Genomic DNA, 27,826 nt, shown 5'->3' with positions numbered 1-27,826 from the left:
GAACCTTATCGTGTGACTCATTTAACAGGACAAACACACACATGGAAATCTCTCAGGTTTATTTGTCAGAACAACTTTGCTACATTTCCAAAATCACATTTAACATTTTTACAATAATAGAAATGCAATTGAAATTTAAAATATTCAGATATTATTTAAAGATAAAGGAAGTACAATCTTATTCACATTTTGCCATTTCCATAAGCTTTGTAGACTTATTACAGATTAGGCTTTAAAAGCAGGAAAACAATGTTGGTGAATAACATTTTTAAGGCTTATTTATGTTTTACAGCAGTTAATGTAAAGTCATATGAACATTCCTCGTTAACTTGACAGACAGTACACAGATAAAGGTGTGTGGTCCAGGCCCTGTAAGTGTAGTGACTTAGAAAGGAGGGTTTTGGTTTAAAAATAAAAAATGAGTCAACAATAAGTGATCCAGCAGTTTGTAGTACAAAGCAATGTGTAGCACCTCAAGAGACTAAGAGGCAACTCAAGAAAGTGGAAGCTAGCAAAATACAGTAGTAACGTTACGTCCTGCATAGCTAGCTAGTGTTTGCTGTTGTTTCTTAGCAGTGAAAGTGGAAATCAGTGGATAGTGAAGAGCAGCATGATTAAGGGTCTGATCACACAGAAAGCTTTTTGCAGGATATCTGTGTGGTACATGAGACCCTATATAAAAGGGTGGATCATGGGGAGTACCACCAGTTGGTCCAGGAGCTTCTCCTCGATGATGGCTGGTTGCAGGCGTTTTTTAGGATGACAACCTGCTATCATCGGGCTGTGTAGCACTGGGTATCCAGCAACCGCTACCACCAGTTTCTCCTCTATTGTTTACCAACTGTAAACTTGTTGTCGTGACCATGACAAAAAAAAAAAGAGATAACGTGGGGCATTTATCCGTTTTTTCAACTCAAGGAGTTCAGAGCACCCTGGCAAAAACGCCAGGTGACTGATGAGTTTTACACCACAGACAGTCAGTGAGCTGATCTGATGTGTTTAAGTGGGTTTTGTCAGTGACTATGTGCTTGTCTTACTATTTGTCTGCTTTTTACAATGTTGTCTTTTATGTTTGGCGAGCTGAAGACAAATTTCTACCCATGGTGGACAATAAAGATATAATCTATTCTATTCTAGTCTATGATCGTGGCCCAGCCTCCAACACTGTATCCACTTCTATTTATACAGCCATGATCCAGATACAGTGATTGCAACTGACCAGACTGCAAAAACTAGTCCTGCAACCTCATGTTACCCCTGTACTTCTAATAACGTACAGACAGGGAGTGCCAGCGGTATGTATGGTTGTTGGAAGGTTGAAGGAAGATTTTCATTTCTTCTTTTTGTTTTTGATCATACAAGGCACAAATAAAAACAAACACCAAGAAGATATTCACTGATTTCTCAGATAAATTTCAACATCAGTTCAACCTAAACAGTTTAGTACTTATGTTGCATATTGCTGTAGATTTTCACCATTTCCAAACATAAAACAAGGCAAATTAACCGTACTAATATCAAAGCTATTTTTTATGGGTTCAACTGGAATGTCTTTTACTATCGCAGAAACATTTAAGGCCAACGGTCAAAACAACCAGAAGTTTTTTCTTTAGTTTTCCACCTTAAAACTGACACAAGTTAAGTTTCATCCAAATGTAGCAAAAAATTGACCAAGTTTTCAAAAAATCAGCAAAACAAATTTATTAACGTGCTTTCGATCAACTGCTGTTACGCAAATATTGGGAGCTGGTTCAGCGAGATCAGCAGTGGGTGGCGCTAATGCTCCAGTGCGGTGCCACTGCAGGAGAGGGTGCAACAAGATGACATTAAGTAAGGGTGTTTTCATGTTAGGTACAATTGATTCATGCCATGCCAAAGTACGATTTCACCCCCACTCCTCTCCACCGCTGCTCAGCTTTCACGCTACTAACGTTATTCTGTACCCGAGTGCACTTGGGTCATCATCTATGTGACATTTTTGTTGCGCTACAGAGTAGAAAAGGTCGCCTAAGATGGACAATGCTGCCCCGCGACTGTCATCAGTGCCAATAAGCGGAGCAGCAAAGCTGAATCTGCTGCTGTCTGATTTAGAGGCATCAGTATTTCATTCAGACTGTTTTATAACCGGTTAAAAATTCCTTGTAGTCATGTTAAATAGTGTTTCACTTCTGTCTTTTGGTACAGTTGGATAGATCAGGGCACTGTGTCCGTGTATGGTACACAGTGCCCTGATCCATTTACACTTCTCCAACAAACTGGTGTTTGGGGCCAAGTGCACTTGGATCGGGGCCCAGGTCCATGATATGAAAGCCTCCTAAAACAGCGCCACTCAAACCTCAAACGAACGAAAACAATGGATGTATAAAAACAGTGAGCACACTGGACAATGGAAACTGTGTTTGAACAACAGTTAAAAACAGTTTTTTTTTAGTTTCCTTACACTGGCTTCCCATCTGTCCTATTTCCAGCCTCGCCCCCAAATTACATACATTTTCCCCCACTCGCTCTCTGCTTGTACATACCGGCTGCCGTAGCAGCTCTTTTTCTCTGCTTCTATCGCAGCTCAACTCCTCTTATTACCATTGTTGTATGAAGAGAACTCTGTTGGTGATGTTGTCTCGTATGTGAGATGAAGAATGGATGAAGAGAGACTCATTGTTGGGGTCAAGAAATATCCCCAGCTAAACAACCCACTATCCCGTCATTACAAAGACAATGGCTAAAAAAAAAAACATACAGCCTGGCGAGTCATAGCTCTGGATATCAGCTCTTCAGGTGAGAAATCAAGTTTATTTAGGGACTGTCCACACATGATTTTATGCTAATGCAGAGGTGGAGGAAGTACAGATCTTTCAGTAGAAGTAGTAATAACTTTGCGTGGTCGTTGCACAGCTTATTGATTGCAGGCATGAATTTTGTTGCACCTAACTTTTATCCATACACAAAATTTTTCATCATCCCCTAGAATGAAAAAGCACACAAATTTGCATTTTCTTTTGCTGATTTTGGTTAAAATTTGCACTTGATTTGGTTGGAAACCCAACCGGTGTCACTTTAACTTCTACTCAGGTCTTGAGCCTTAACATCATTTTAGCTTAAAGGCAGATTAATACTGTCAGGATTTAAAATTAAACATTTTCTACATAATTTACACAAGAATCATTAAAACAAGAAAAACATATACACAGAAAATAAAAACTCATAGTAAAGTGTTTATCACTACATGAAACAGAAAAGTTGATAGATTCTCCTAATGCCAGAGACGGTGGATATCACCTAACAGTACTGATTCTCTAACTTTGCATTGATCTGTGCTCAGAACAAATGTGACTATCTGTAGCTGTCGGCTCTCAGCTGAGGGTCTGTGAACCGTGTGTGCATTAATGTGCCAGTGTGGGTACTTATAGCTGAGATGTAGTGGCCAGGTGGAGCATCTGATGCAAGGAGCTGGAGAAGTTGTTGAATAGTATCACAGCGTCCGTCTCATGGCAAGATTTCCATGCTGACATGGAGATCACAATCCTGGAGGGGAAAAAGACATAAGGTAGCCATGATTGCAGTTGCTGAGATTACAGGGAAGGTAAACACTATCTCAGACTTTGATGGTGAAAACTGTGTTGAAAAGAACTTTTGCAGTTGAGTCACACTGATGCACACAATTGCCATTTCTGAAAGCCTTTGATTTTGGCATATTTTGTGTTGTTTCTAAGTTTTAAGGATCCGCCCGCAGGATATTTTTCAATTTAAGTTTTAACACCTCATACATAAATCATGACAGTTTCAGAAAAATATTTTAAGAAGAAGAAACAGCATCATGGAAACTTTTGTCTCGTCTGCCCACCTGTCATCTCTGATGCGATAGAAAAAGCCATAGCCGTGGTGCACCATGGGAGCCACGGCCCCCAGGATTGTAGTGTAGCCCACCAGACTGGACGACAGCACAAAGTTACCACCACCGCCACTGCAGACACAAACACAACTCAGTTACAGACAGACAGAAAGACGTCCCTAACACTTCTCAACCAATGCAATGTCTTCAGTCTGCTTAAGAATTTCTGTATTGCAGCGCAGTTTGTCAAGCAGATCATTTATGAGAATGTCCATCACAATCCAAAGGTAATTTTGTACCATCCCTTTAAACCTCAAATGTTTTTGCACCAACACCTATTGTTTAATTTACATTAAAGCCCAACCAACATGAGATCTGTGAGGCTGATGCTTTCATATTTGATGCCTTTATATTTCTTTGTAATTATTTTGTGCCCCTTTGCAGTTCCTTTGCATCTCTTTGTGGTAATTTTGAGTCTCTTCCTGGTTGTTTTTGTCATTGTTCCTCTCCTTCAGTTGAAAGGAGGTCCCTTTGTATAAGTCTGTGGCTTCGTGACCTCTCCTGACATATTTCTTATAGTTTCTTTTAAATGTTTGGATTTTATGCAGTTTCATGAGTGTGCAATCAAAATAAATAAATAAAAAAGTTATTTGGGTGACATTTATTTCGCAGCTGAAGGCCAGGGGGTCACCCTGACACTTAGGGCTCCTGGGCTCTAATCCATCAACGAGCGTGATAGCTCCAAAAGTGGTGAGTCATTGTATCAAACGCATCCCATATTAAATAAACAGTTGTGAATGGTTTGACCCAGGCCAGTTTGGCTGAAAACCTGTTTGGATGGCAGGGGGTATCTGTCAGAGCAAATAAAAGATGAGCTTGTTGATTCATCCGGTTCTCAAGCTACTACTTCTGCATGTTATCCAGCATACTCGCCTCTGCTGACACACTGAGGCTGTGGATATAAGCTGACAACATGAGCCTGCTGACATACGCCCTCTTCACCACAGACATGTTGATGTGTCATAGTAGGACAACGGCAAGTGAATTAACTTAATTCTATTAAGGTGAGCCAGCTGTGTGTGTTTGCTCACTGGGATGGCTCACTAGGACATGGTTAATGTTATTAGTCACACCTGTGTTTTTCCTGCTTTGACAATATAAATGTATGCTGTGAAAAAGGTCTAATGGTCTAGTGAATGGATTTTGGGGCGGGGTACAGTGAAAACAATGGTCATTTAAGTCTGTATATAAAAAGCAGTTTTACAAAACAGAGAGTGCCATTGTATTATCAGATAAAAGGCACATGTACACAATGATATAACCCACATAGACACACTGTTTCCAAAAACATGAGTAAGCTTTACAGCTCGTACCTCTTTGCATAGAGAGGATCTGTGAAGAGTTCTGGAGTGGGATGACCCTCCTCCTTAGCAATGAGGTACAGCCCAAGGAGATGCCTGTCAAAACCTGGCAACAGGATCACAAAATGACAACATGAGACAGGTACATCAGTGCTACCCCCGTTAACACATAAACAACATGCAACACTGCGCAACATAAACAACAGAACTCCCAGTGAAAACACTGGACACATTTGTAAGTCCAATCTGATACTCTACACTAAAATAAGAGCGCTGATGTACAGAGAAACAGAGCGTTCTCGTTCTATATGAATTAACGAACGGTTAAGTTAATCACACATTCACTCTGCTTGGTGCTCTGCTGCTCTGAGAGTGTGGTTCATTCCAACAGTGCTCCCAATTTACCAACAGTCCAGTTTGTGCCAGAGAGCACTCCAGCACTCAGAGTAAGTATTTTGGAACCCATAGGTGTTCTGCCACTAACAGTTGGTATCAGTTGAACGCTCTGTTCTCTCTCCACTACTGAAACAAAGCTCCATAACGTTAGCCCCATTTACACCAAGCAGTTCAGTTCACATTTTTTCCATTTCCATTGTGAAAAGTTGTGGATGGTACCAATGGAACCCTTCTGTATCGTCCCCATTTTTGGTCACCTCTCCGTTGGGGTACCTAGCACACAGATCTGATACTAAAAGCTGCCGGTAGAAACACTACAGTCCTTTGACTGGTCAGTATAGAACCGTCATTCTTGCTCAGGGCTGAGTTGTGGCTGGTTTTGAGGCTCATGTAACCACTGTTCATACCATGGCAAGTTTTACATACGATAGTAAACTATAACTATTACAATGAAAGGATGTTTTGCTGCCTCTAGCAGCAGCTGTAGACTAAGAAAAAATTATTTAATTCACTGGGCCAACTGCCGGCAACTTTTAAGGTGGAACGTCTATCTGTAATGTTACTCAATGCATAAACTGATGATGTGAATCCATCAACACAACACACCTTAAATTTTAGTGACAACTTTGACCATTACTTTAGTTTTTATTGTCTCTCTTCGATGACATACACTTTTAGTAATGAGTGGATCTTCCAGCGTTAAAAAATATGTTAATTTCGACCAGATTATGTGAACTGCATTTAATGTAATCCTCATGTGGAGGAACAAAAAAACCTGTCGGAGCTTCATTCTGGTGTGCTGCGGCAGCACTAAACCCGTGAGCTTGCCTGAGAAGGGCTCAAAGCACAAACCAGCTATTTTTAAATATCCCATGGGGAGAGACTTCCCCTCCAGTCCGTTCCATTTGTTCTGAAAATGTTGATGTGCAACCCCATTCTGTGGACGATAAATAAGGTGCAAACTTCCCTCTGTATCATCAGTGGAGAGGAAATACAGTGAGTGACAACAGCCCTGCCCACATTAAAGTGTACTGTCTACAGCAGAAACGCTTAACAGATCTACAGTCTAGGTACATGTCTGTAGGGGTTACTTTTGCTTCTAAAGGTACTATACCGAAAGTGTTTGTTGGAAACGGGGCTATTGTTACAGGTCTTTGAATGCTGCAGCCCCTAATTTGAGATACAGCTATTATAAGTGTTATAAGTACTGTTAAACATCAAGCAATTACATGTATATATAAGTGAACTAACCTTTTCCTTCCTGGGCTTCACCCATCAGTTTGTTGTGTTTTGTGAAGGCCTGCAGCATGGCTTTCCTCTTGGTGTCAGCCTGAAAGAAAAACGTTCATGCGCCATATCAAATAAGACTGCTTCCACCCCCATCCTCTGTGTGATTTTGCCATAGTGTAGGGTTTCAGTCATGCACACACTCACATCACACGTTGGGTCCATCATGGCTTTGCACCAGTTCACAGCCTCCTGGGTGCAGGGTCGCATCGTATCCGTCCTGCCGTGGTAATACTTGCGAGTCATTGCTGTCTCGTAACAACTTCCTGGCCTGTGAAGAGTAAGATGAGACATTCAGGGACCTTCCCGTCACAGACTTCAAACATTAGTAAAGGCCTGGTCCAATTTTCAACCAGCCCATACCTTTTGTGAATTCTGTAGTAGGCCAGCTGTATTGCTAGTTGAACAAAGGTGTCTGGATGCAACTTCTTCTGTCTGATGTCTGCTTTTCCAAACCCTGTGAAGGCGTAACACACAATCTGCAGGTCCTGTGCCTGTAAAACCAGCGACAAAGTGGACACCCACACAGCTGTGACTATGGAATATCATTTTGCATCGCACTTCTTCTGCTGTAGTTTGGTGTTCAATGCTGGCTCACCGCCTCAAGATATTGCTGTTTGGCGTGGCTGATAGCACTCTGGATTTTTTCATCCACAGTAAACACCAGCTCCTCAGGACGGGGTACAGGTCTGACTGCATCTGAGCCCTAAAAAGTATAGACATCAACGTGTGAAAAGTGGACAGATACATTTAAATGGAACCAGCAAAAACAATTTATGTATAGAATCAAGTGATGGTCAAAGTTTACCTGCCATTTGCCTCCTGCAGCTTTGATCTGCTGATCCAGATACCAACACATAGACACCAGTGCCATGGCATCATATGGTGCATGCTGCAAAACAATTTGACTTTTAATTCTAACGCTTCGAGAATTAGATTTTAAAGTTTAGAATTATTCATTAACCAGGGTGAGCAGCATGAAAATATGTCATATAAAAATGTGTCATATACAGGGTGTGTTGAAATTCCTGTAGCATCACACACACACACACACACACACACACACACGTATAAACTCACATCACAATTGGATGCAAAAGTGCCATTTCCGAACACCAGTGAATTGTATGATTTGTCACCCCAGCGGATGGTGGGGTCGCCTGCAAGGGCTTCCATGGTCAACTGTGTTCAGAGATTCAAAGACAAAATCAGACACACAGCTCTCCTCTTTAAACCTCTTCCACTCCACTCCTCCAGACCACAGACCAACTTTGTCTTTGTTAGGGGGGGCAGGGGATAATTAGGGGTAGATAGCAGGTCAACAGCATATGCCTCATGGAAGTGTTACACATCATCTGAAAGCACTGTGTGACAAGTTTTTCTAGTCATAAATCTGTAATAAACACTGTTGTAGTTAGGCGCCTGTTCAGACTTTGAACGTTTAGTTTGAATAAGTGCTTGGAATATTATGATACACGTATATGTCGGCCATTTTAATGCTCAGTTCTGTCTCATAATTTGTTGCGGTAATGTTTGGTTCGAAACCATTTGTCACCCATTCCATAATTGATAGATGTTTAGCAAATCCCTCAAAAACACCAAGACCTTGATGAGCATCATAGAAAAATCCATGTTGTGATTTCTTATCAAAAACTTTTGACATTTGGAGATTTCTGTAAGAATTGCATTTTTCAGCGATTGGATGGTGAGCACTTCTGTTCTGGAAACTGCCAAGAAACCCTCTCATTGTCAGTACACCTAAGAAAGTCATACATCCTGTCAATGCCCAACGTCTCTAGTTTGTGGCTGTAAAGTTTCATGAGGTTGTGATGATCCTAGAGGTCACAATATGTCATTTTATACAGTCTTAAAAAGGGTCTCACTGCAGTAAAATGTCTAAGGGGACCACCACGCATGGATAAAACTGGGTTCATTGAATCCCCAAGAGTCTCAGCTGCCCAGTCAAACACAATATGCAATGTCAAGACTTTTTAGGGACCCCAGTGTGCAGAAAGATTCAAATACACAGGTGAAAATAACACATTTTTACTACATGAGAAAAACAGCATGAGTTTCGCCCCCAAACGGCATGGGACTAGAATAAAGTCCATAAAGGGGAAACTTGTAGGTACCCATAGAAGCCCCCGTGAAAATGAGATGCTACATCTCAAGGGGCTATCCTTTCAATAAAGTCAAATTCAAAATTTAGCCTAACTTTTAAGAGTTATTTAACCCCCTTCCTGACAAGATAGCCTGACATGTCTGGTACAAATGGATTCCTCTTTAGGTCGTTAAGTGTCTTGTGATACCAGTATTTTCAATCTAGCTTTAAAACCAGCTACAGCTTCTGAAAGACAGCAAAGTCGGCCAAGGATGCCAGCGTCGAGTGGAAGAGGTTAAAAACACTGAACATTAAGTAATTAAATCATAAATAATTAAATACTCTGTGCAGCCCTTACATTTGAGTAGTTCTCTGCAGTGGAGTAGGGTTTCGCTTCATCCAGAGAAACGATGAACAGGCAGCTCTGGATGGTCTCCAAGATGGTGTTATTATGTGGGTCAATGCTTATTAGATGCTCCCTGGCCTGCAGAGAGAGTAAACAGATACATGCTGACAGTACTGATACTCAAATATGCTTCTGTAGTATGAGAGCTTTTTCACAAATGGGAGCCATTATCTGTTTTGGATTGTATTCACACAACAGGTCAACATTAAAGTCTCCTTGCATGAGCCCCCCTACCTGCGCCCAACGAGTCCTCTCGTCTGTGGTGAGAGCAGCCACTCCTTCTCCCACCGGCTCTCCTTCACAGCACTGCTTCACATAGCTCAGCTGCCTGTACAGGTGAACACACCCACATTAAAAAGGCAACATTAAAATCTTGGTTGCTTTCCATCAGCTTATTTCGCTTCCTCGTCCTCAAGCTCATAATTACAGGGTTTCTGCAGGTTCACCAAGTTTTAATTTGCCTTTTTTAACATCACACAGAATGCAATTTAAAACCTGTATAACAGTCTAGACAGTCTAGAGTTATTTATAACTAATGCAGTGCCCACTCAAAACATGCCTGCTTGGAGCAGGTCGATTGCATGGCCTGCTGCATTACTGCCTGCAGCTTTCACGTGTACCACTTATACAACTTCACATTCGACACCTGAACCACAAACGGCTATAAATGTATTATAATGTTATTATAATGTAGATATTAAAATATTAACTTTGATGCTATAGTTGTTGGTGTCTGAGTTTTTCAGAAACTGCTGATCTACTGGGATTTTCACACACAACCATCTCTAGGGTTTACAGAGGATGGTCCGATAAAGAGACAATATCCAGTGAGCAGCAGTTCTCTGGGTGAAAATGCCTTGTTGATGCCAGAGGTCAGAGGAGAATGGCCAGACTGGTTCAAGATGATAGAAAGGCAACAGGAACTCAAATAACCACTGGTTACAGCCAAGGTCTGCAGAAGACCATCTCTGAACCAACAACACGTCCAACCTTGAAGCAGATGGGCTACAGCAGCAGAAGACCACACCAGGTGCCACTCCTGTCAGCTAACAACAGGAAACTGAGGCTACAGTTCACACAGGCTCACCAAAACTGGACAATAGAAGATTGGAAAAACGTTGCCTGGTCTGATGAGTCTGGATTTCTGCTGCCACATTCAGATGGTAGGGTCAGAATTTGGTGTAAACATGAAAGCATGGATCCATCCTGCCTTGTATCAAGGGTTCAGGCTGGTGGTGGTGGTGTAATGGTGTGGGGGAGATTGTCTTGGCACACTTTGGGCCCCTTAGTACTAGGGTTGGGTCGGTTCTCGGTAATACCAATTCGGTCCAGTACTTCGTCTTGGACCGGGTTTTATTTTTTGAGACCGACCAGACCGCATACTTGGGCAGAACGTACGCGGAGCGGACGCCGCGGAGGTCCGCCCGGTAAAAGTGGACGTCCGCTAGCCCTGTGCGCGCAAAGCACGACCGCACGGACTTCACTCCGTGCACCAGTGTCACACAAAAGACTGTTCAGCATGTATTTTTCACATCGCAGGGATTTTTCGCGGACATTTTTACACGTAGTCCGCTCTGCTTATAGTAAGCCAGAGTCTGTGAGCACCTGTGTCTGCCTCTTCACCAAGCGCACAACAAGCAGGAGAGAGAGGGGGGTGGGGCGGGGACTGAGCTAGGAGGTGCGAGTGCACATGCGCCTCTACTGTAGCCTGGAGTTTGTTTAATAGTGACGGGGAGTCGATAATGGCGGACAATTTAGTCTCGACGAAATCAAGGAACGCGCCACTATGGCAACACTTTGGCTTTGAGCCAGACGAAGGAGGCAACCCTTGTTTGCACTGATTGAGTAAGCTGCAAAATTTATTTGTAAGGAATAAAAGAAACAACTTGTTACTGTCACTCTGTTGTCCTAAGGTCGTTTTTTATTTTAAATGAGTCAATTGCGCCCCCAAGTGGTGAAAATCCGGTATTACCGACTTGATGCGGTTTTTTACAAAAACCGGACCCTTTTTTTTTCCTCATACCGACCCAACCCTACTTAGTACCAACTGAGCATGGTTTAAACACCACAGCCTACCTGAGTATTGTTGCTGACCATGTCCATCCCTTTATGACCACAGTGTACCCATCTTCTGATGGCTACTTCCAGCAGGATAACGCGATAATGTCACAAAGCTCAAATCATCTCAAACTGGTTTCTTGAACATGACAATGAGTGCACCGTACTCCAATATAGTAGAGTACATAGCACCTTTGGGATGTGATGGAACGGGAGATTCTCATCATGAATGCGCAGCCGACAAATCTGCAGCAACTGTGTGATGCTATTGTGTCAATATGGACCAAAATCTCTGAGGAATGTTTCCAGCACCTTGTTGAATCTATGACACCAAGAATTGAGGCAAGGAGGAACTAAGAAGCAAGGGAATAATGCTAGGAGCCATGTTACCAAAATGGATAGGCCCCGCTTGTCTGCTTCCCAAAGATACTGTAGGTGTAGCGCCCTCTTTGGGCTACCTATGGAACACAATTTTTTCAGACTCAGTGGTAGGTTGTATAACACTCTTCTATCTTTTTATAAGTTTAGTTAACAGTGTCAGCAGCAGTTGGTTTATGGCCCCAATGCCTCAACTGCAAGTTTGTTCCCATGAGTGGTGTGTGTACTACCTGAGAAGTTCTGGAGGAGTGAGGATTTGTCCATCATGGACTGCGTCAAATGTGAAGATCCGTCCACGACACATCACTAACAAATGGGAAGGGCACGGACCCTCACTCTCTGTGGGGCAGCACAAAAAGCACATACACAAAGGTGATATGTCAGCTTATCAGGAGTGGTAAATTGTATACAGGTGTGTATTAAGGTTAGAGATAAGAGCCAAGTTGATCGTACCTGTCTTGAAGTAATTACGAATGGTGTCCTTCTTTACTCCAGGTACTTTGCAGGTGCAGAACAGCATTCTGAACTGGTCCATATCCAGCGGTATTTTTCCAGCTTTCTGAGGATGAATCCTCTCCCTAAAAAAAAAACCAAAAATTACAGTTATACCTGTCTTCATGTAAAAAGGAAAGCAACATCACAAAACACAGCTTGTAAAAATGTGTGTGAACATGTCTTACGTGCGGATCAGGTTCCAGTACTGTAGTGTGTGCCATGTGCTGATACTGGCCCTCTCCAGTTGAGTTCCCTCTTCAGCAGGCCAGCAGTGCTCTAAGTACGCCCCAGGGCCGGCAAAGTTCACATTCAGCTGAGAGGGGATGCGTGGCTCCAGATAAGCAGTGTCTAACCACCATTCTTCCAGCTGTAATAAAGTAAAACATCCATGACTGAATAGGGCACATGTAACACCAAAAACAAGGCATTTACAGCTCAATTACACACCCAGTTCCTCCTTGTCCTGGCTCTCTGCAGTAGCTTCTGGTGAAGCTCTTTGCCAACACCATCTTGAAATTTCCTCACAATATCCGCTGTAGCCTTGAACTCTTCGTCAGATGCAAATGGACGAACTGATGGAAAACATGGCAAAGAAATATTAGTTAATTAAAAGCCCCAGCTGCCAGTTGTGGTGAACATTAAGCATCTTCTGCTATAGAAACTAATTCAGCTTGCACAAAAAGCTTACATATACAGTTAATATTCAACACATAGTCATACAATCCTACTGATTCACTTATTAACACACCTCTATGTGGTGACAATAGTCAGAGTTAAAGGTTCTATATATGACATTCAGAGGATTAATACAGCTACAAACTACTACTGACCAGTTAAACTCCACCCGGATTAAAGTTAGGAGAGTTTTTCTTCTGTTAGTTTTTTCTCTCTTCTCTCCTCTTTCCCCTCATCAAAATGAAGGAGTAGGGCGAGGTAGAGTGTACGCGCAGTTGGGCTGGAGAGATTTCAGTCTGTGGCTCCCACTCAGAAACCCAGACGATGAAGTCACGCTCCCTCTCTGTGTTGTAATCTGAGCGTCTCTATGGTTTGTTGTTGCAAGCTGCATGTTAGTGCATGTGTGCATCCCGTTGGCTGGCTTATCAATGTCACTTTGCACTACACTCATACTGCAGTTACTGCTGATATCTGGACGTGAAAGTATAGCGCCCACCCTTTGGTTCCGCCCAGTTAACACCTTTAGCTCCGTCAGTGCTGTTGCCGTTGTTTAGCGCTGTTAATTTCACCATTTCACCTGGCTCAGCCACCTCCATGTTGATAACCATGTCTAGACAACTCATATGTCCTGAATTTCACTTCTTCCTTTTAAGAGCTGCTGACTTTGGCATATTGCACCTCTATGTAAGCTGTTCTGGTGAGAAGAACTGTTGCACCTTTGACACAGACAAATCCAAAGATCTGAGATAAACTGTTAAATCCCGTCGCATAATTTTAATTTCAGTGTTGATGGCATATTTTAATTTAAACGTGAACGCATCTATTTATTTTCCAAAACTTAGTAGATTTGCTCCTAATCCACCAATTTTTGGAAGCGATTGAGATCAGTGGGAACATACTTCTTGTCCTGTCTTAAATATTGTCCAAATCCAAGAGAAACCAGTTTAAAACCAAAGATAAGGGCTTTTACCTGAAGGGCAAAATTACATGATAACAATTCTCACAACACTAAACATTTACCTAAAGACAAATGACAGTAGCAGCAGTGAGCAGAAAGACCATGGTGAATTTTCTTAAATATATACAGTATTTGTTTAAGTAAATATTTAAAGTTCACATGATGAATATTTAAAAAACAAAACCTGAAATGAAACAGAGTAACATGTGACACAGCAGGTTGTTCAACGTTACTGTCCTACCTGCATTCAGGTACTTTGAAAGGCTGGTCTCTAGTGATGGGACAGGCAGGGATGGCAGGCTGTTTTGGTACTGGAAGGTCCGCTCTGGCACAGTCTCTGACAAGTTATTATCCATTTCTTCTCCTTGGACGGAACTGAGACTGAAACCACAAAACAAACACATGTAAATGTCTTAAGGGAACACTGCGTGGGATTTAGTGGCAGCTAGTGGTGAGGTTGCAGACTGCAACCAACTGAATACCCGTTCCTTCATGATTCCCTTTCCAAGTGTGTATGTTTTTTTTCCACTAGTCTGAAAGACATGATAATAGCCCAAAATCTCAAAATTGATGGATAGTATTGAGTTATTTATCATAAGCAAGTACAGCTATACAGCCCAGCCTATAATAAAAGCTAGTACTGTCTACATAAGTTACACATGCAGCGCAACATAAATGATTAACACTGTACTCAGACTCCTTGTCCATTATCTGATAAGTATAACACACTGACACCAGTGGTTCCCAGCTGGTGGGTCGCAGTCCAAAAGTGGGTCACAGGTCCATCCTGAATGGACTGCAAGTGATAATAATAATAAAATAATAATAATTAAAATAACTACAGCAGACAAACAGATCAGGTCAAAGACACTGTAAACATTTCTCAACAAGCCAAACAGTTCTTGCAGATAAACTACAAAGCCAAAAGCGTGTGTACACCCCTGGCTGCGTACTTCTGTTTATTTAGATCTGGCTGTTATTTTTCATTTGGACTCCACCTAATCATAAGGAATCCTAAATGATGGATGCCAAAAATCTGTCTTAAAGCAATACTCATGTGCCCATGTGTGCATCAAAACAGGTTGGACTTGCTATAATTATTCTTCCTCTTCATACAGGCCAATAGGAATCACTTTCTGATGTCCTTACAATGTAAGTACTGGGAGCAAAAAATTAATCTGTTGCCAGTTTGAGGTATTCCTAATTAAAACTAATACAGTCTGATACATCACTTCTGCAACATACTGTACCATCATTAAGGCTGTATAATGTTTGGTTTTTGTTTAAACTGTTTTAGAGAGGCATTCAACTGTATGGTCATTGTGGATGGTGTCGTTTGTGTTGGGTATGCTAAATCAGTGGTCCCCTGCTAGTGGGTCGCAGACGAAAAGTGGGTCACAAGTCCATCCTGAATGGACCGCATGTTTGTAAACAACACATTTTGTTTTGAAGTACAGTGGCACAGAGCTTTTTTTAAAAGTGCTGTTTCCTGCTGTAGAGAAAGCGAATGACACAGCTACCTGACAGAGACAGCGAACTAGTTCAACATCATGAGCAAACCCAAGACTGCGAGTACATTAAACTACAATATGTGGAACTTGAACCAGTTGGAAAACCACTGCACTAAACATATTGACATTAGTTGAATATGTCTGCGAGCCCTGTTTTGCCAGGGTTGGCTACACCACTTAGACCAAACACATGCAGAACATATCATAAACATAATGCAAATAATGATGGCAATTTGTTGAGTTAATTCATGATTTTGATTGTATTGATTGATCACAATGATTATTTTGGACAGCAGTGTGTGGTTGGCTATCACATATCAGCATTTTTTTTTTTCTAATTTAGACATTTTTTATCAATAGTATTTGGCATATTTGAATATTGGGGGTGTCCCCTCTACTATATATTATAATTACTGCTTTGACCCAGTCTGTAGGCTGATATCATACATGTTCCCTGGGCAGGTGTACACAGCAGACCTGTGACCAGTCTGTTTGGCAGTAACTGCTACTCAAAAGGATTTTCTAATGGTTGTAATATCCTCCAGTTTTACTGTGGGATATAAAGTAGCTTTAAACTGCTGCCAGCGGTGTTACTAACCTGTTAAACGATGTCCAATTAGCTAGCTAACGTTAGCACAACAGCGCGTTAGCTAGTCTCGCCCGCGGCAATTAGTTAAGTTAAAGCGAAGTAAACAGCGATGTTTGACATGTCCCGAGGACAAACTTGATTTAAAAACAACAAAATGTCTAGCTTTAAAACAAAGTGGGTTTGGTAGCTCACCGTCTTCAGGCTGCGTTGACTTTAGCTGACTGCATCCACACACTGCAGAAATACATTTAATGAGCCCGGTCGGTGTGTTTGTATCCTCAGCAGCAGCAGCGGTTACCTTTACCCCACTGAACTGTACCACTATGCCAACCCGGAACACCACACCGCGCATGCGCATATGCAATGGCACTTGACCTACATTTTATCAGTGGAATAAAAAGGCAGTGTGGGTTTGTACCTTTATCAGTATGAATCCATGGTCTGTATACTGCAGAGAGGTGAGAGGTGAATTGATTGACAAGCACATGACCCATATAGAGACAAGGACACTAACATTTCTAAATATTAGGGACTGTTCTTTCAGAGGAAGGGTGGCTGGAGAGTGTTTTATTTTATCTTATGTTAGTTTGACCTTCCCTGAGGCTACAGATATTTTTCCCTTGAGCCTCCCTGAGTGACTGCCTGGAAATGCATGCCCCTCCCTCCACCATAAAGTAGTTACTTGATTGTAAAAGCTTATCCTGTGATGTTTTTGAGTTAAAAGATGAGGACAAATGAAGACAGAGTTGAGAAAAGCTTTGGTTTTTCACTTTTGTCGTGCAAAGAGTTTATTAAATGAGATGGATCATGAAATATCAGTATTTGGTTTTGTCTGATGGAAGTGTTTGTGCCACATAATGTGCTCATCAAAGGCCGTGGGAAATTTACAAACCCCAACCCTAACAATAATTTCTGCTTTCACAATTTCTGGCCATGATAAATAGTCTAATTTTGGCAATTTTGGGTTTGTAAAGCATGTTTTCTTTAAAATCGGCTTTAAGATAAATACAAAATACAGCCATTTAAAGTTGTGTGCCCCTCTCCTAAGCCAAATTAAAAAACAAAAGTCCTCCACAGTGCTTACTTTTTTTTTTTACATGCCTCCCCTTTTTCTGCACCACCCTTTCTCCTCTCATAAATGACAAACAGTCCCTTATGATATTGAAAATAATTACAGCAGACAAACAGATCCACCAGTCAAACACACTGTAAACATTTCTCAACAAGCCAAACAGTTCTTGCAAATACACTTTACAGCCAAAAGTATGTGGACATCCCTAGCTGCGTACTTCTGTGTATTTAGATCTAGCTGATCTGTTCTGTTTGGACTCCACCCAATCATGACAAATCCTACATGATGGATGCCAAAAATCTGTCTTAAAGCAATACTCATGTGCCCATGTGTGCATCAAAACTGGTTTAACTTGCTATTATTATTTCTCCCTTTCATACAACTGGTGGGTCGTGGACCAAAAGTGGGTCGTGGGCCCATTCTGAATGGACCACAAGTGACTCACAAATATGTCAAGTTTGCATGAAACACACTTTATTTTGAAGTACAGTGAGTTTTTGGCACATAGCTTTTATTTTGAAGTGTCATTTCCTGATGTAGAGTGAGTGACTAACAGACAGCTACTAACAGAGACAGCAAACTAGGACAACATGACCAAACACATGTATGATACTAAATATATTTAACTGTGTGGACCTTGAAGTAATTACTGAGGAGAAGTCTGGACCCTGTGGCTGGACCAGTTGGGAACTACTGTGCTAAATAACAACAAACACAAACAGTGCACAAAGAGGTTTTATTTTCACATTTGACAGCATTAATTTGTCCTGTTTTGCATTATCAAGCTACATATCAAAGTGCTAGTGTATACAGTAAGTTGCTGTGCCCGTGTGGATTACAAGAATAAACTACATAATTAATTGCAGTCAGCAGGTTTTATACTTCTAACCTTAAAGGATGCATAGGAGTTGTTCAGTTGTATAAGTTAATGGGAATAATCTATGTATAAAAAAAAATAAAAGACTGTCCATGAAAAGAAGTCACAGCAAATTTTAAGTGACACTTTATCCTGCATCATTATGGCCTCTGACAGCAGAAGGCTACTTGTTATAGAGACAGCAGCATTGTTTCAGTGATTTAGTTCAGAAACTGTCATTTTTTGCATTAATTCTGCCACTTTAGTGCGTTGCAAGCTTTACATGCCGTACTTGCTGATGATTTCCTTTGCGAGTGTGATGTAGGCTGACATGGCATCTTCCTTGGACATTCCTTAAAGAGAGGAAATTTGAATTAAAAACATTTTTTTTTTCCCAGCAACTTTTACAACTACGAGTGTTTTTAACTTGTTACCTTTCCTGGAGTTCCAGGCGTCCCACTTGGCTTTTCCTTTTAAATCTGTTATTCCTGGTCTTTCTACAGTCGTGAGCGCACACAGAGAGGAGGACATATTCAGAATTCAGGGAACACGTAACATGGAGTGATTGTGTTTTTTTGTAGCAAGTCATACCGGTGTTAATCTCTCCAACGACTGACTGCTTGTACAGGCCGTACAGGTCCAGCAGCTCCTGGTCCGTAGGCCTCGTCTTCACGTTCTTCACGTCCGCTGCCATCTTCTCAAACTCTGCCTGCAGATAATGAATGGTCCGAAAAAGTCAGATGGACAGACAGACAGACAGGTAGGTAGGTAGGTAGGTAGAGGACGTATGAGGAACTTATCAATAAACAGTAAATCACATACAGTAGATGTCAGTCAGCACAACCCCAGTTTAGAGAAGCAGGCTGAAGTACCAACACAGAAGCTAAGCAAAGTACTGCTGTGGATGGGGGCAGGCAACAAAATGTATTTTAGCCACCTAAAAGAAGTCCCTCCTAAAAACAAAATAAATATTAGTTTAGATTTATGCTATATTAAGAGTATTCCCCCCTCTTTATCTTTTCATCAGACATCCTGTTCAAACAGGAAAGCCATTAAAGGCTTCAAATCCCCATCCACGCACTTGTCATCTAAGTCACCAGACTCCATTGAGAAAAACAGTAATTTTGGCTCACTGAACGTGGGAGCTGCTGGTCTACTGCTGTCTCGATCAGTTAGTTAGTTTGTGTTAGTGTGTGACTTTGGTGAATCTAAACTAACCCTTTTAAATGCCGAAGCCACTTAATAACACAAACAAAAATACCAGAGGTGGCAGAGGTAGACCAGCAGCTCCTTTATTCATCAGTGTTAAATTGTGTTTTTTCTCAATTGAGTCTGGCTTTGAAGAGAGCCATATAACTTCATTTTCCCATTGAAAATCGGTGTCTGACATTAAGGTGTAGCAGTGAAAATACTCTCAATATAGCGTACACTTAAACTGATACTGATATTTTTTAGGTGGCTAGAATACGTTTTTGTCCACAGCAGTACATTGCCTAGCTTCTGTGTTGGTACTTCAGCCTGCTTCTCCAAACTGGGGGCATGACGACTGAACTCTCCCTTTACAGCGAAAGATAAAAAGCAAAGAAATATACAGTACTAATCAACAATACAGTGGCGTAGTGAAGGTGTATGCTAAACTGTGATTTCGATGCTATACCTACCTGTAATCTCAATACCGATACTGAAATGATGCCATGGCAAAAACCTAAAACCTAAACTTAAACCTAAACTAATAACCCTGGAAGTGCCAGCCTTACAGCTAATGTAATTTATGTTTATTGTTTTCATGCTCAATGAAACTGTAGTTTATGTGCTGGTAAGTGTTTTCTTGTTTGTTTTTCATACACATAGGTGCGAATTTGACAATGAATGAGTACATTTATAACATGAATAATTAGATGACTGTAAATAATTACATCAAGGTCATAGTGTTATTAAAGCTTTTACATGGGTATGCAAGAACACAGGGTATACCTTTCTCTTTTTATGCCCACCAATCAGCCAAAAGGCCATAGGAATATTTAGGGGAGAGTATATCCAATTTCTCCTCGGTAACCCACCCATACACCCACCTCATCAACTGCCAAAAAATTAAACATAGTACATTATTACAAAGTAATCTGCAAAGCCATAGTGCAGTTATAGATAGATGGAAAGTGCAGAAAGCTGAAGTTTGTATTGATTTGTATGTCTGATAAATTATTCAAGCTATTATATTTGCACAGGCTGGTTATTCTGCTCTCTGACGGATGAATCAAAGTCATGTGGTGCAGCAGGAGCATAGAGTAATCTCAGAATATGAGAAAGTGCATATTAATCAGTTACAAACAACGCAGAATAAGTAATCTGAGCGTAGTATTCCAGTCATGGTGCAGAGCCCTGGAGACCTATTGTTGCACAAGTTGGAGACAAACAATGGGCTTTTATTCAAGACTCTAGTGCTTCTGTGCCTACTTGAATAATCTACTTTACAAAGGATCTAGGGCATTGCAGAACAGATAATTATAGAGCATGGGAACCCTTAAAATCCCGAAACTCTCAAGATTTAGATGTTTGTGAAATAATTTTGAGTCATACAAAGATTAATCGTAAACCTTAAGCAGGCCTATAGTTTAAAAGCATCAGTTAATCAAATATTTTTCATCTGCTCAAATAATTCAGAGCCAGATCCTGCTTGTTATTCCTTATCATAATAATATCATTTTATTTTTTTTGGCAATCTGCTTTCATAACGTTAACCGTAGCTGCATTATCAGAAGAACCACAGAGCCAAAAGATATAAACATATATATATTCAGACTCTCTTTTCTCTCATTCACTCATCCCACACTGTCAAAGATGGATGACACACATACAGTGAATGGCCTGGACGCCCCGCCGCTGCGACCGTTATTCATTTCATAGCGATAGTGCGTCTCCCGTCGACACACAGCTGAATCAAACAGAGACTAAAGCAGCAGACATTTTACCTGAGAAGACATTTCTGCAGATGTAGCCCCGTAGTTTGGACGAATGTGTTTCTCCTGTCGGCTCTGCGCAGCTGTGATTACAGCTGATCTATGCAATATAATCGGGCACAGAGAGAGGTACTGCAGCAGAGGAGGGAGCTGATTGGCTGCGTGTCACCTCATTCTCACACACACACACACACACACACACACACACACACACACACACACACACATTGTTTAATGATACTATTTTCCCCATTATATTACAGTGAAACTACATTTATCTGACCTAGTTTTTTTTTTTTTTACAGGCTAACAATAAAATCTTTGTTATAAAACCCAACAGTATAGTTAGAACAAGCAAAACATTAACCAAACATGAAAGTTAAATGCTTCTTACCATGAAAGCATAAAAATAAATAAATAAATAAATAATATAATGTCTATAGTGAATAGATTGCTTTTATCTTACTACATTTTCCTTCAAATATTTTGGATGTGCAAGAAAAATTAGCCCATGAACCCGGGACTCGCTCATGGTTATTTACCAATATATAAATAATGTATAAATACAGGAGACATATTTTCAAGGGTCATGTTTGGATCAAAGTAACTCGTCAATTTTAATTTATTGATGTATGTATGTATTTTTTCATTTATGATTACTTGTGTTATTGAGTCATTTATTCATTTACTTATGTAATTAATTTATTTTATTTTTTTAGTATAACTTATTTTATTATTTATTTTTATTCATTATTATATATCTTCTATTTAATTCGTTTATTATTATTATTATTAATAATATTTATTTATTTTTTTCTATAACAATTGGGTTTAATAAATGGCTTTTGCTTTTAACACGACTCGAATCTCACTCCGGCCTTTGAACGCTGGTCGGCGCTGTTGGCCTTTTTTTTTTTTTTTTTAAATAAAGTTTTTCAATTCAAACAAAATGGCGGCGCCCTGTGTTCCATCCGTGTTGTTGGACTGTTGATGTGAACGGAGCACGGGTTTATGAAAAGAAAAGAACCTTTGCTGTATTAAATATCAGGTAAAGTAACTTAATGTGACTCGTGTTTGTCCGGTCCGTTGCTGACAGCCGTAATGTTGACGCAGTTATAAAACAGTTGACGGTTTTAACGAACTTTTCAGCCTGTCATGACTTGTGTTTTTTACCTGTTTAGACAAATACTCATTAAACTGATTAAAATATTGCACGGAATCATCAATCACGGCCAAAACAATGCCACAATATTATTTAAGTGCTAAAATATAACTAATTCTTCATGTTATTGATTGTTATCATTATTTGTGCCCTCAGCCAGGGTTACAGATATACCGGTTTCAAGAAATACCTGAAATAAAAGTTGACGGTTATGACACCGTGTGTATTTGCTTATCTACGATATTGGGTAACAAATGCAACTGGATGTTGAAGCTCCCCTTTATTTAAGTTATTTTCTGAGGTGAAGACTTTTTACACATACCTGTATTAACAAAATGGTTTTAAGTTTCAATTATAGCAATAAAATGTTTGTTCAACCAACAACAACCCCTCTGTTTACACTTCTTAAGGGTCAGTCTCCCTGCAATAATGTAAATTTTATAACACCGGGATATTTTCCACGATATTTTCTGGTACAGTTGTACAGTGAAAATCAACTGAAACCTTGTTGTTATTAGACTCTGAGATTCAATACTTTATTGACCCCGAGAGGACATTATAATTCGTTACAGTTGCTCCGATGTAAAGAATAGAGAATTAAAAGAAGTAAGAATAAGAGTATGAAATAGAGGTACCTAAATATAACGCAATAAAATAGAAATGAAACTCATACTTAAGATATTAAAATATTAAAAATAAACTATATCGTCACTGCTGAGGCTGTAAGTGTGGAAACTGAACTACAGTGTATAAAACAAGAAGAATAGAATAATATTAAACATAAGAAATATATACAGTTACACTTATATTTGATTTTTTCTCCGTATCGCCCAACCCATATCCTAATCCCTTATCTTAATCCACACACAGACAGTTTTGATAAGGATCCCTTAAATTTGGTCAGTAAAGAGTTGTGATGAAGAAATTATTTGTAAAGTTTGCCTTTTTTTTCCTCGTCTGTATTGAGTCCTGCTTCCAATTATGTACTTACCCTATTTTTAATGTATTGTATTTTTTATTAATTATTGTTTTTAAATTGGGCTATTTTACACATCTTTACTGTGGAAGAAGTATTCAGATCTTTTACTTAAATTAAAGTAGCAATACTACGATGTGAAAATACTCTGTTACAACTAAAAGTCCTGCATTAACATTCTTATTCAAGTAAAAGTAAAGTATTAGCATTAAAATATTCCTTAAGTACCAAAAGTAAATGTATTCATTATGCAGAATGGCCCATTTCATAATCATATATGTGGTATCACTGAATTCTAATTAATGATGCATTAATGTGTTTAGCGCTTTTGTGTTGCAGCTGGTAAAGATGGGGCTGTTTTATGTACTGCTGGGTATTTTAACCCACACTTAATAAATCATTATCTATTAGTTAAGTTATATTTTGTATTAAGAATCTGAATCTGCAAAAGTAACTAAGTTGAATAGATGTAGTGGAGTAAAAAGTTGAATATTTGCCTACAAAATGTAGTGGAGTAAAAGTATAAAGTAGCATAAAATTGAAAAACTACCTCATAAGTACCTCCTAACTGTACATAAGCACATTACTTGAGTAATGTTTTCTTGTCATCATTTCAGAGGAAGAATGCCTGCTGCCGGAAAGTCAGCTAAAAAGGAAATCAAAAAGCCACCCAAGACCTCCTTCGCATCACCGTTTCCTCCACAATGGGGTACGATTCCTCAAGAAGACATGCACTTCATCCTGAAAACCCTGAAGGACAAGCTGGTGTCTGTGGGTCTTAAGAAGAAAGAGGTGAAAGTGTTTCGGCCATGGAGGAAAAAGAAGGACAAGAAACCTGCTGCCACGTCAGAATCAGAGCCTGTTCCCCAGGTGAGCCAGGAAGCACAGGCGCAGGATTCTCCCAAAACCGGCTGGACAGACGTGGCAATGAGGAAACAACTGGCCATTGGCATCAACGAGGTCACCAAAGCTCTGGAGAGGAACGAGCTCAAACTGCTGCTTGTGTGCAAGTCTGTCATGCCCAAACACATGACGAATCACCTGATAGCACTGAGCGTTACGAGAGGCGTGCCAGCCTGCCAGGTGCCTCGGCTGAGCCAGAGCGTGTCGGAGCCGCTGGGGCTGAAGAGTGTCCTCGCGCTGGGATTCAGACAGTGTGCCTCCAAAGACGACGAGGTGTTCACTGACACTGTGGGCGCCATCACACCCAAAGTGCCTCCAGTGGATGTTGCATGGCTACAAGGTGCAGCACCCAGTGTGACACCTGAAGACCCCGCTGACATGGAAGAGGAAGAGGAAGATGGCAAGAAGAGGAAGGGCCAAAAAAGGAAACTTGAGAGTGAATCTGACCAGGTCATAGAGTCGGCGTCTTCCTGCACTCTGCAACCTCTCAAAGTGAAAAGAATAGTTGCTAACCCTGCAAAGAAAAGAAAAATAAAGGCTAAGTCACAGACAGTCTAATTAACAGAGACTGCCTAAAGAAAGAAAAGGACCATTCCTATGTTTTTGCATGTTTTAGCCCACCAGTTTCTGATGTTGACCTCTTAAAACAAGGCGGAGGACATGAGAGCAGTTTTGTCTCCTCAGATTGTTTCATTTTAAGGATTTTTAGAGGCCTGAGAGTTGAGAATGTTTAGTATTTCACCTCCTGACCATTAACTTGGGATCCACTATTTTAGTTCATTCACTTACACTTTTGTCAATGCATTTTTCCTACGTTGTGTTTGCACGGACTTGAAATGTGTTTGAGAAAGATACTTAATTTGTGACAGTGAACTAGAGCTGCAGTACCCAATTGATTAGTCAATTGACAGAGGATTTTTTGGTTTCAGCTTCTTCAGTGTGACAAACCTCTGCTTTTCTTTTTAAAGTTTATTGAAAGTGATTTGGGTTTTTGGATTATTGATTATAAAAAAACAAGTATTTGTAAGATGTGACCATGGGGATATTTCACAAAGTCTGTCATTTCATAGACATAATAAGAAAGCAATCTGCAGATTAATAGATAATGACGGGAATTGTGGTTGCAGCCCTACATTTAATGTCAGCTTTTTTTGTCCATTGTCAGTATTTCATTGTAAAGAAATTGACTTTCTTTCAAAGTCAACAATTCATAAAACAGAAAAAATGTGAATTAAATTCTGTCAAACACAGAAGCAGACATCATTTGTTGAAATGGGCAGCCTTTTTAAATAAATTAAGTTTCTGTTCTCATTCTCTGTTGAAATGAATGCAAACCAGTGGCTGCAGTAGAGGTAAAAAAAAGTGTGGTGTGGTTTGGGGACTGGGCTGCAGTTTACATGACTCAGAATAACTTTAAAGGACCCTGGTATGATCCTTTAAACCAGTGGTTCCCAACTGGTCCAGCCACAGGGTCCAGATTTCTCCTTAGTCATCAGTTCAAGGTCCACACAGTTGAATTTATTCAGTGTCACAACTGCCATTGGCCATGTCATCGAGCTAGTTTGCTGTCTCTGTCAAGTAGCTTTCCCTTAGTCACTCACTCTACAGCTGGAAATCAGACTTCAAAACAGAAGCTTTGCGCTGGAAATTCACTGTACTTCACAATAAAGTGTGTTTTTTGCAAACAAGTCACTTGCAACCCATTCAGAGTGGACCATCCACCCATCAGTAGAGAACCACTGCTTTAAGTTGATTTTGTCAGTTATATTTCTAAGGCTGCAACCAAGGATTATTTTCACAATTAACTAATGAATCAACTAATCGTTCAGTCTATAAAATGTCAAAAAATTGTCTCAAAGTGCTCATCACAATTTCCCATAGCCCAGAGTGATGTCTTCATATTGCTTCTTCTGTCCAAACCAACAGTCCGAAACCCAAAGATTCATGTACAGTCATAAAAAAATAAAGAAAAGCAGCTATTTCTCATATCTAAGAAGCTGGAACCAGCAGATATGACATTTTTGCTTGAAAAATGCCTAAAACAATTAATTTTCTTTAAATTGACTAATTGATTAATTGACTAAACGTTGCAGCTCTACATATTTCTTTGGCCAGAAACACACATATTAAACTGATATTTTTGTTTCTGAATAAAATCTACTCAACTGTGTGTGATATATTTTTTCTTTGGTAAACGGCTTAAGTTAAAAACTAGAATTACCGTCTCTGCCAACCAGTCAAGTTTACAGTTTACATCCATGTCCGTCCAGACTTGTATGCAGCCATGACGGTATTATATTCTTCAAATAATTGATGTTGCTGCAGAGAAGCCACATATTCTAAAACGTGGACGCTTCACACATTAGCCTGGCAGCACAGGAGATCTATACACAGCAGATGAGTCAGCACTTTTTTTTAGATGGTCACACAAGATTAGAGTCACTGACCAAATATCTTTCCTTCTGTTCCTGGGTTATGGCGTTGAAAAATGCCCATTAAACTGTTTTTACAGAACATTACGATGTCACAGCAAAGATGACCTTTGACCTTTTGAATATGCCTTCATCACTTCATGTTATCATATTAGAAATTTCTGAAATATTCAGCATATAAATTCCTGCGCTATGGCCGAAAACATGGTTTTTTGAGTTCACAGTGACCTTTGAGTATCAAATTCTAACAGTTCATTGTTGAGTCCAAGGGGACGTTTGTGCCAAAATTGAAGACACTAATGTAAAGCATCCTAGAGATATTGCATCACAATAAATGGAACAGACTTATGTATGTATGGAGAACCTGTTGGCGTGGAGGTATAAAACACACAGAAACAAACATGTCAGACCCTAACCAACTAAAGATGTTTTGGGACAGAGTCCATTTATAATTCTCAAACCGAAAAATACATAAAGGAAAACACTTGCTTTGTATTCTCGTTTTCCACTGCGATGTTAAAAAGAAGCGCGTCACTCGTGTCCCTTTTTAAAGTGAGTTTATTCAATCAAATATCCATGCTGGTATAGCTGACGTGTGTGTTGAAACAGATTGTTATTTGCATGGGGGTCATGTCTAAATGATGCTGGTACAACTTCTTCAGCTTTTTCACAGCTTACAATGGATTTGAATAAAAATATTGTTCTTCAGTTAGAGAAAGCTGTATGTCGTTTTCAAAAGTACATCCCCACCCCACCCCACCACCCCCAAAATCTTTTAAATAAGGCAGGTACTTCGGGTTGAGTTCTCACTAAAGGGTGTGGCTAGTAACAATAACGCTAAAAATCATCACAGCAGCAAAACTGACATGCTCATTCAAACAGCTGCAGGCAACACATCTGTGACACAACCAACATCCATGAGGCACACCGTTGACTCAATAACCCAGTTCTTTCAATGGTAGAAAAAAGAAATCTTTAAGCCCTGAAGCACTGACTGTCCACTGGTTGTCATTCTCTTGCTAATATATAAAGGGATGAGAAGAAAAGTACATCACATACAGAAAAAGTAACGACGAAAACGGCAGCAGCCTTCACCTCTTAAGTTACGCAGAGCCACGTGAACAGGAGCATCAAACACAAAGTAACAAAACTCAGAGCAAAAAGACAATTTTAAAAACATTTTGACCTTTGAGAACACCAGCAGCTCCACCACAGAACAAGTGGTCTGACAAATCAAAGATCTCCGTCGCTCAGGCGAGCACAGGGAAATGCCAAATACTCCAAAAACACTCAAAAATCAGTTTGGACGCTGCCTATTAAACTGGGAAATTTGGGGAAATACTGGAAAGAAACAGAACAGGAATTATGTCTTAAGACAAATTGCAAAGTACAATTATAAATATCAGAACTGTTCATTTAGCTGC

General features: G+C 40.2%; 3 protein-coding genes across 3 annotated transcripts; 1 reads left to right on the top strand and 2 right to left on the bottom strand.

Annotated features, from left to right (window-relative positions):
* Window positions 1-49: 49 nt before the first annotated feature.
* On the bottom strand, window positions 50-16,381 carry crot (carnitine O-octanoyltransferase). Its single transcript, XM_049583038.1, has 17 exons — window positions 16,237-16,381; window positions 14,186-14,325; window positions 12,759-12,883; window positions 12,497-12,678; window positions 12,270-12,394; window positions 12,047-12,155; window positions 9,615-9,708; window positions 9,333-9,458; window positions 7,954-8,055; window positions 7,682-7,765; window positions 7,472-7,579; window positions 7,237-7,367; window positions 7,021-7,144; window positions 6,838-6,916; window positions 5,203-5,296; window positions 3,842-3,961; window positions 50-3,522 (listed from the first exon to the last, which is right to left on the bottom strand). Exons 2-17 carry the CDS (start codon window positions 14,298-14,300, stop codon window positions 3,402-3,404), a joined length of 1,839 nt encoding a protein of 612 aa, XP_049438995.1. The 5' UTR covers window positions 14,301-14,325; window positions 16,237-16,381; the 3' UTR covers window positions 50-3,401.
* Window positions 16,382-17,833: 1,452 nt separating this feature from the next.
* acbd7 (acyl-CoA binding domain containing 7) lies at window positions 17,834-21,097 on the bottom strand. The gene is made up of 4 exons (XM_049583040.1): window positions 20,942-21,097; window positions 18,564-18,681; window positions 18,407-18,469; window positions 17,834-18,325 (listed from the first exon to the last, which is right to left on the bottom strand). The coding sequence occupies exons 1-4, from the start codon at window positions 20,951-20,953 to the stop codon at window positions 18,252-18,254; spliced, it is 267 nt and encodes an 88-aa protein (XP_049438997.1). The 5' UTR covers window positions 20,954-21,097; the 3' UTR covers window positions 17,834-18,251.
* A 740-nt stretch (window positions 21,098-21,837) lies between these two features.
* On the top strand, window positions 21,838-26,140 carry rpp38 (ribonuclease P/MRP 38 subunit). The gene is made up of 2 exons (XM_049583039.1): window positions 21,838-21,977; window positions 23,685-26,140. Exon 2 carries the CDS (start codon window positions 23,692-23,694, stop codon window positions 24,526-24,528), a length of 837 nt encoding a protein of 278 aa, XP_049438996.1. The 5' UTR covers window positions 21,838-21,977; window positions 23,685-23,691; the 3' UTR covers window positions 24,529-26,140.
* The last annotated feature ends 1,686 nt before the right edge of the window (window positions 26,141-27,826 follow it).

The sequence above is a fragment of the Epinephelus fuscoguttatus genome, linkage group LG8, assembly GCF_011397635.1.
Source record: "Epinephelus fuscoguttatus linkage group LG8, E.fuscoguttatus.final_Chr_v1".
Lineage (NCBI taxonomy): Eukaryota > Metazoa > Chordata > Actinopteri > Perciformes > Serranidae > Epinephelus > Epinephelus fuscoguttatus.
This window is presented reverse-complemented; position numbering and strand designations above follow the sequence as displayed.

Excerpts from the sequence above, each read along its gene's own strand:
- crot (XM_049583038.1), bottom strand. The coding sequence starts at position 14,300 with ATGGATAATAACTTGTCAGAGACTGTGCCAGAGCGGACCTTCCAGTAC. Across the intron at positions 12,679-12,758 it reads CCAGGACAAGGAGGAACTGG|CTGGAAGAATGGTGGTTAGA; the intron begins GTGTGTAATTGA and ends ACTTTATTACAG. Across the intron at positions 3,523-3,841 it reads TATCGCATCAGAGATGACAG|GATTGTGATCTCCATGTCAG; the intron begins GTGGGCAGACGA and ends TTTCCCCTCCAG.
- acbd7 (XM_049583040.1), bottom strand. Across the intron at positions 18,470-18,563 it reads CGTTGGAGAGATTAACACCG|AAAGACCAGGAATAACAGAT; the intron begins GTATGACTTGCT and ends TCACGACTGTAG. Across the intron at positions 18,326-18,406 it reads CGCCTGGAACTCCAGGAAAG|GAATGTCCAAGGAAGATGCC; the intron begins GTAACAAGTTAA and ends CCTCTCTTTAAG.
- rpp38 (XM_049583039.1), top strand. The coding sequence starts at position 23,692 with ATGCCTGCTGCCGGAAAGTCAGCTAAAAAGGAAATCAAAAAGCCACCC.